This window comes from Ictalurus punctatus, chromosome 26 (genome assembly GCF_001660625.3).
Source record: "Ictalurus punctatus breed USDA103 chromosome 26, Coco_2.0, whole genome shotgun sequence".
NCBI classification, from domain to species: Eukaryota; Metazoa; Chordata; class Actinopteri; order Siluriformes; family Ictaluridae; genus Ictalurus; species Ictalurus punctatus.
This window is the reverse complement of record NC_030441.2, coordinates 14,539,622-14,547,055: the sequence shown is the minus strand read 5'-3', so window position 1 is coordinate 14,547,055 and position 7,434 is coordinate 14,539,622. Positions and strand designations below refer to the sequence as shown.

The 7,434-nt window shown below is 40.5% G+C and overlaps 1 protein-coding gene across 3 annotated transcripts in view; it reads left to right on the top strand.

The window, feature by feature from the left end:
• Positions 1 to 318: 318 nt before the first annotated feature.
• Positions 319 to 7,434, top strand: part of dis3 (DIS3 exosome endoribonuclease and 3'-5' exoribonuclease) — a 12,717-nt gene continuing 5,601 nt past the window's right edge. The window contains exons 1-14 of one of the 3 annotated variants that reach the window (XM_017458092.3): positions 319 to 634; positions 1,449 to 1,606; positions 2,131 to 2,324; positions 2,482 to 2,555; positions 2,681 to 2,848; positions 3,805 to 3,966; positions 5,237 to 5,353; positions 5,688 to 5,825; positions 5,954 to 6,100; positions 6,231 to 6,347; positions 6,573 to 6,674; positions 6,754 to 6,818; positions 6,939 to 7,023; positions 7,187 to 7,314. In XM_017458092.3, the coding sequence (XP_017313581.2) occupies positions 416 to 634; positions 1,449 to 1,606; positions 2,131 to 2,324; positions 2,482 to 2,555; positions 2,681 to 2,848; positions 3,805 to 3,966; positions 5,237 to 5,353; positions 5,688 to 5,825; positions 5,954 to 6,100; positions 6,231 to 6,347; positions 6,573 to 6,674; positions 6,754 to 6,818; positions 6,939 to 7,023; positions 7,187 to 7,314 (1,874 nt within the window). In that variant the 5' untranslated portion in view covers positions 319 to 415. Of the gene's footprint in view, positions 635 to 1,047; positions 1,105 to 1,142; positions 1,259 to 1,448; positions 1,607 to 2,130; positions 2,325 to 2,481; positions 2,556 to 2,680; positions 2,849 to 3,804; positions 3,967 to 5,236; positions 5,354 to 5,687; positions 5,826 to 5,953; positions 6,101 to 6,230; positions 6,348 to 6,572; positions 6,675 to 6,753; positions 6,819 to 6,938; positions 7,024 to 7,186; positions 7,315 to 7,434 lie in introns of those variants that run through there. The other 2 variants (XM_053676130.1, XM_053676129.1) reach the window with 2 other exon arrangements.

Below are 7,434 nucleotides of genomic sequence, written 5' to 3'. Positions count from 1 at the left end.
TTTGCTATAATCCTGGTTAAAAATACATTAATTCATTCAGCATATCAAAATGTTGTGTAATGTCTCCCTCTAGTGGCCAAATTATTTAAAACACACCAAGATAGTTGGCCGACTATGACTATGCGCATAGTTCAGATTACGATCGCTTGCTTCGATATACAATCATATAAAATTATACAAACAAATAAATGTCTTTATTAACACAATTGATGTTTCTTTTCTTTCTTTGCAACATTACAAAGTACTTCGAGTAAGCAGATAATTAATAAGTATGGCGAAGGAAAACATTGTTCGTCACTGGAAAACTCCGGAAATGTTTATGCTTGGCCCGGATGCCGAAAAGACACACGTGTGGTTCCTGTGGCTTGTGTTTTTATATATGTTTTGCGCGTGAACCTGTGAAGCACCGCGAGCCATGTTAAAGTCCAAAACGTTTGTTAAAAAGACCCGCTCGGGTGGCGTGTTGAAAATAGTACGTGAACATTACCTGCGAGATGATATTTGGTGCGGATGTGAAGTCTGTAGCGAGTGTAAAGAAGAATCTCCGGTATTGCAGCGTGAAGCCTGTATAGAGAGCAACCTGTGCCCCTTTCCTCACTATCTCATCCCGGATACTAATGTAGTCCTACATCAGGTATGAGTTTAAACTATCTCATCCCGGATACTAATGTAGTCCTACATCAGGTATGAGTTTAAACTAACTATCTCATCCCGGATACTAATGTAGTCCTACATCAGGTATGAGTTTAAACTAACTATCTCATCCCGGATACTAATGTAGTCCTACATCAGGTATGAGTTTAAACTAACTATCTCATCCCGGATACTAATGTAGTCCTGCATCAGGTATGAGTTTAAACTATCTCATCCCGGATACTAATGTAGTCCTGCATCAGGTATGAGTTTAAACTATCTCATCCCGGATACTAATGTAGTCCTACATCAGGTATGAGTTTAAACTAACTATCTCATCCCGGATACTAATGTAGTCCTGCATCAGGTATGAGTTTAAACTATCTCATCCCGGATACTAATGTAGTCCTACATCAGGTATGAGTTTAAACTAACTATCTCATCCCGGATACTAATGTAGTCCTGCATCAGGTATGAGTTTAAACTATCTCATCCCGGATACTAATGTAGTCCTACATCAGGTATGAGTTTAAACTAACTATCTCATCCCGGATACTAATGTAGTCCTACATCAGGTATGAGTTTAAACTATCTCATCCCGGATACTAATGTAGTCCTACATCAGGTATGAGTTTAAACTAACTATCTCATCCCGGATACTGGAAATGTTTCTGGGCCAGAAAAATATCAAAAGAAGCTAACACGTGATAAACCAGTGAGCTATGCTGCATGGCAAAGTTGGGAATCTCAATTTCTAGAGATTACACGTAAACGTGCAAAAATGACTTCAGTTCCTCTCTGTTTAATGCTGACAGATCGACATTCTGGAGGACCCCCTGATCAGGAACGTGATCATCCTACAGACGGTTTTACAGGAAGTCCGACACAGAAGTGCTCCGGTGTACAAACGGATGAAAGATACTATCCATGACAAGGGGAAACATTTCTATACGTTCACTAATGAACATCACAGGTAGGGACCCTCAATGGATAAAAACTGATGAGACTAATATTGATTACTTCTTTTTATTGTGACTAAAATTTTAAAATGTGACTAATGTGTTTTTTTTTTTTTTAACCATTTAGTTGGAAAAGGTTAAAAAAAACAAATCAGGAAGTTGAACATTTCACAGAATAATTGACAAATGATCCAAAGTCTTAGTCCTAGAAGTGAGTGAAAGACTGATCTCCAGTTATCGAAAGCGTTTGGTTGCAGTTATTGCTTCTGCAGGTGGCACAGTCAGATTTTAAGTTTAAGGGGGCAATTAGTTTTTCACATAAGTGATGGGTGTTGGATAACTATTTTGCTTCAAAAAAAAACAAAACTGTGTAGTGTGTTTACTCCGGTTGCCTTTGTTTTTATGTTGTATTTCGTTTGAAGATCTAAAACTATTTAGTACGAGCTATACATTAAAAGCCAGAAGAAATCAGAATGGGGGCAAATACTTTTTTACAGCGCCATAAATGTGACACCACGTTGTTTGTGTTCAATCCCAGGGAGACATTTGTTGAAAGGGAGCAGGGTGAGAGCGCCAACGACCGCAACGACCGAGCCATTCGCGTGGCGGCTAAGTGGTACACGGAGCACCTGAGCAAATCGGCGAGCGCTGCAGAGCTGAAAGTGGTGCTGCTCACGAACGACCGCGCAAACAAGGAGAAAGCCGAGCAGAGCGGCGTGATCGCTTACAGGTGTACGTAAATCTGAATGAACTCGTCAGGCTGATTGAGAATTCATTCTCTACGCTTGGTTTTTGTTTTGTTTTGTTTTTTATTTGGTTTTGGGAATATTTAGGTATGTGTGTGGTTTGTAAAAAAAAAAAATTTAATTAGTTTAAATCTCCTCTGCAGGTGAGGAGTACATCAAAAGCCTGATTGGAAATCCCGAACTGGTGGACAGACTGGCACTGACCTCTGATGATCAAGTACGGTCCACAAATTAAGACAAGCTGCAATTTTTTTTTTTCCTCATTCGACCCTAATGTATTGGATTTAAGTGTCACGGAGTTTGTCAGTTTAATAAATGAATGAATGAATATATTTTTGTCAGATTGAGATCAGTGGCAGTAAGCTGCTTTTCCCAGAGCATCTGCCTCTGTCCAAGATTCAGGCGGGCATCAAGAGCGGCGCCTTTCTGCAGGGGTCGTTCCGGGCAAACACTGACAACTACCTGGAGGCCACAGTCTTCATCCATGGAGAAGGAGGCAAGACCACAGAGGTAGGAGAAAAGAAGTACAGGTTTCTTCTAGTTGTTTATGAGGGTATTTTTAATTTTTTTAAGTGGGACAGCGAACACACGATACACCCGATGTTCATGTGCGTGAATTTGAGAGAACTCTTTTTGCTAAGCAACTTAGAAATAGGAACACTGACCTTATGCTAGCTGCTGACCGAGGATAGTTTAGCTAGTTATCGTGAGGGGAAAAAATAGAAGTATCTGTTTTTATTCTAACACATGAACACAAACATTAAAATCAGGCGGTACATGAAGTCAGATCATGGCGTTCAGAATTTTAATCATGCTCTGTTAATAATTATTATGCTACAGGAAGTGGATAATTAAAGATGTCCAATAGGCGTGCATAACAAAATAATAGTATTTTTTTTTTTTCATTGGAGCACCACACGGTATAGTTCTCTGGGAGTTACGGGTTTAATTAATAAAGTGCCACTCATGCAGTCCCTCCAGGATTTTTTGCGGTTGCAGGAATTAACACAAATAAAGGAAACTCCGCAATACTCTCAGGAGTTTGCGGTTTTGTTTATTTTTAAAAAAAAATTGCAGCAGGTTTTCCACAGATTTGGGCCAAGACGCATCATGTGACGTCATCACAATGCACATTCAGCCAAAGCCCTCTTCGATTCACGTGCGTCGAATACGAGTACAGCTAAGAGATCTCGTTTACCAACAAACATCACTGCGAAAGGCCGTGCAAAACAGTCGATTGCGATTTAGCCAGTTTTCCGCGAGAAAAGCACAAAAAAACTCACAGCAAAATCAAGTGTTCTTGGCCGCAACAATCACTAAAAACCTCTGTGAAATCCTGTAGGGACTGACTCGGAATTTGCTAATTGATTTTCTTATCTTTGACAGAAAAATAAACAGGCTTGTAGCTTATTATTTTCCGTGGCGCTGGTGGTATATAAAGATGGAATTTTGTGTTTGTGTGTCAGGTTCTTCTTCAGGGCCTGCAAAACCTCAACCGGGCCGTGCACCAGGACGTCGTGGCTGTGGAGCTCTTCCCCAAAGAGCGCTGGGTCGCTCCTTCTTCTGTGGTGCTGCAGGACGATCAGCAGAATGATGAAGACACGGAGGAAGAAGAGGCAGAGAAGAAGGTGATTACAGCACTGATAGAAGTAAATAAAAGTGTAGCAAACAGTAGGTAAGCAAACTCATAATACACTTAACATTCCAGTGGCTGAATTTGTGAGAATGCTGTTGCTAGGCAACTGAGAAATAAGCTAGCACTGAGCTTATGGTGCGTTCAAGTCCTCCTGGGAAGATCGTATTTACGAGTTGGGAAGTCTTAACTACGACCAGGTGCGTTCGAGTCACTTCGGTCGGAGCAAGATGGCAGTGTACCATCAGTGCTGGTAAATGACTAGTCCACTGTAATAACAACTTCACCCGCAAACTGAACGGAACTTTGCCTCACAAATTGTGAAATTTCCTATGTAGTTATGAATACAAGAAGAGTCACTATGTATATAGACAATATTAAGACAGGGTGACAGGCACTCAAAATGGCAGAAACACTAATATTTTCCACAGATGTGTTGGTAAAATAAGACCGGATTCAGTATGACTAAACATTACACAGTAAATTAAACTCAGAAAACGTGGCTCTATTTAAAAGTAGAGTGTTTAAACTAGCTAATGGGTGAGGCTACTTATTTAGCTAGCTAACATGTAGCCCATAACCATAAAGTCTTTCATTATATCTAAAGTAGAGTGACTAGTAGAAACAAAACTGACGTGTCAATTTGTATTCCTCAGACATGTTAGTAATTTAAAAAAAAAAAAAAAAGAAAAAAAAGAATTGAGCGTGACTAATATTACACAGTCATTTAAATGTAGTAAACATAGCTCCATTTAAATACAGCACCACAGATTGCATCAGTTAGCTAATGGCTTAGGCTAATGATTTAGCTAGCTAACAAGTAGTTTTAAAGTATTTTAAATAGACAATGTAAAGTCTGAATCACAGGAATGTCAATGCTTTCCTCAGATGTGTTAGTGAATTAAGAAATGATTTAATATGACTAAAATTACACAGAAAATTACACACTGCATAGCTAATGGATGAGGCTAATGATTTAGTTAGCTCACATAGCCATTAAGTCTGCTATATAGACAACACACACACATATATTTGTGTGTGTTTGTGTGTGTGTGTGTATGTATGGTGTGTATGTATTTTTAAAAAATAAAATTCACCAAACACTAAGTAGATTAGGTAGCTAATGTTGGGTAGGATTGCCGTCTGTTCATTTAGAAGCTAAATTTAATTCTTTTCACTTATAACAAATTAGGAATAAAATGGATCTGTGTTAAACTCCCTGATGTACATTTTAATGGTTTACCTGTTGACTGTTCTGGAATCAGTTGGAGAGCCCTGTACGGGATACCTCTATGCTAAAGCCCACTGGTCGCGTGGTGGGGGTTATCAAGAGGAACTGGCGACCCTTCTGCGGGATGCTCAACCAGTCTCAAATCAAAGAGGTAACAGAGCGTGGTGCCTTCGTTTAGCTTGGAATGGTGTGCAGGTTATGATCAATGAAGATCTTAACTATCACTATTCACTTAATGAGAGTTGTACGAACACAGTATCTTCAATAAGTCGATAACTTGCATCAGCGATGGATATAGTTCCTGGAAAAATGATTGGCACTGCCACTAGCTTTGATCTGATTCTTGATTGAAGAAATAGTTGTAGGTAAATGTGTAATATACCTTGAAGTACTTTTGGACAGAAAATACAGGTTGTGTTTGAGATTTAAATGGTTCGAAAGCTCAAAGTGATAGCATATTTTGTGTCTCCAAATGTAAACCACAGGCCACCAGGCATCTGTTCACCCCGGCTGACCGACGAATCCCACGGATCCGCATCGAGACACGTCAGGCCTTAACACTGGTGGGCCAGAGGATAATCGTGGCCATTGACGGCTGGCCGAGGAATTCCAGATATCCCAATGTGAGTTTGTGCTGATGGACACATCACGCCTGGTACTGCATCTAAGTGACACTTTTTTGTATATATACGAAATAGCTTTTTTACATTCGATTCATGATTATCTATTAACGTCACTTCGTCTGTCACAGGGTCACTTTGTGAGGAACCTGGGAGGTGCAGGTGATAAGGAGACCGAGACGGAGGTTCTGCTTTTAGAGCACGACGTTCCGCACCAGTCTTTCTCGCACGCCGTGCTCAGCTTCTTACCCAAAATGCCTTGGAGTATCACAGAAGAGGTAAAGCTCGACTGTGGTGTGCCTGTGCCACCGGTTCATGTTAAGTGTTTCTTATAATTAGTATTAGATCTTTTAGCCTTTTAGATCATTCCTTTACGACTCCTTATTGAAAACGTTGCCTTCTTCTCAGGATCTGAAAGTGAGAGCGGATCTGAGGCACCTGTGCGTGTGCAGTGTCGACCCTCCTGGCTGTACAGATATTGATGATGCCTTGCACTGTCGTGAACTGGACAATGGAAACCTGGAGGTGTGTGTTATATGTGAGAGATTCGGCAAGATTTTATAAATGCAGTAAAAATCAGAGTTTTCAACAAGGGACACTTTTTTTTTATTTTTAAAGAGGCTAGTTAGTATCACAGATGCACACGGTCATGGTATGTCATCTCCTCAGGTTTTAATGCATCGTGAGCCCTAGAAGCATTTATAGGTGAAATATTTCTTATATACTGACTCTTGATTCTTACTGCCTCAGGTCGGTGTCCATATCGCAGACGTGAGCCACTTTATTCGCCCAGGAAACGCGTTAGATCAGGAGGCAGCCAACAGAGGCACCACAGTCTATCTGTGTGAAAAGGTAAACACGTACTATGTACGAATACAGTTTATCCCATGATATAATTTGGTGTAATTGTATCTGTTGTATTTTTCCACAGAGGATTGATATGGTTCCTGAGCTTCTGAGCTCTAACCTCTGCTCTCTGCGCTCCAATGTGGAACGGTAACTTATTTCTCCATCACTGGGATTGATAGCATACAGGCCAAGCCTCTTTCACGTACCACACAACTATACTATACACATTGCTCTGAATCATATATATTGACACCCCTGTCCCTGCAGGTTAGCATTTTCCTGTATTTGGGAAATGAACCACAAGGCTGAAATCATAAATACCCGCTTCACCAAGAGTGTCATCAATTCCAAGGTAGGCACGGATTTAACAATAAGACACCAGGTACTGAAGTTGAAGATATCCTCTCCATTTCACAACAGTCCTAGTCTTGAACGTTTTGTGTTCGTGCCTATGCTCATGAAAAACTGCAGTTATCCGCTATTAACAGAACTGTTATATCGTTATGTCCCCTCAGGCCTCTCTGACTTACGCTGAAGCTCAGATGCGAATCGATGACTCCAGCATGAACGATGAAGTCACCAAGAGTCTCCGGGGTCTGAACACGCTGGCCAAGATTTTAAAGGGCCGGCGAATTGAAAAAGGGTAACAACAACATTAATGAAGCAATTTGAGGAAAATCTTAAATACAAGTGGATGGCAACTGGCTTCATGATGTCATTTGTGTGTTAATCAGTGTTTGCATCGCGGATTCATTACCAAGAC